Source organism: Eimeria mitis, genomic scaffold, assembly GCF_000499745.2.
Source record: "Eimeria mitis Houghton genomic scaffold, Emh_scaff1892, whole genome shotgun sequence".
Taxonomy (NCBI): domain Eukaryota; phylum Apicomplexa; class Conoidasida; order Eucoccidiorida; family Eimeriidae; genus Eimeria; species Eimeria mitis.
In genome coordinates, this window is record NW_013570215.1 from 8,573 (window position 1) to 8,838 (window position 266).

Consider the following 266-nt stretch of genomic DNA (forward strand, 5'->3'; position numbering starts at 1 on the left):
TGTTGCTGTTGCAGCAGCTGCTGTTGACGCAGTTGTTGCTGTTGCTGCTGTTTCTGTTGTTGTCGTCCGTGTTGCTGTTGCTGCTTCTGTTGTTGTTCCTGATGCCGGTGCTGCTGCTGTTGTTGTTGCTGCTGCTGCTGTTGCTGCTGCTGCTGTTGCTGCTGCTGCTGCTGTTGCTGCTGCTGTTGCTGTTGAGGTTCCTGGCGAACTTCTTGAGCCCTCGATTCTTTCTTCGGCCTGCCATAGGAGCGATGCTGCAGGTAACA

The 266-nt window shown here is 54.1% G+C and overlaps 1 protein-coding gene across 1 annotated transcript in view; it reads right to left on the minus strand.

The window, feature by feature from the left end:
• Positions 1-266, minus strand: part of EMH_0045380 (uncharacterized protein) — a gene marked incomplete at both ends in the record, with an annotated part of 6,496 nt that overhangs the window by 6,080 nt on the left and 150 nt on the right. The window contains one exon of the mRNA XM_013496063.1: positions 1-264. Coding sequence (XP_013351517.1) covers positions 1-264 — 264 coding nt within the window. The remainder of the gene's footprint in view (positions 265-266) is intronic.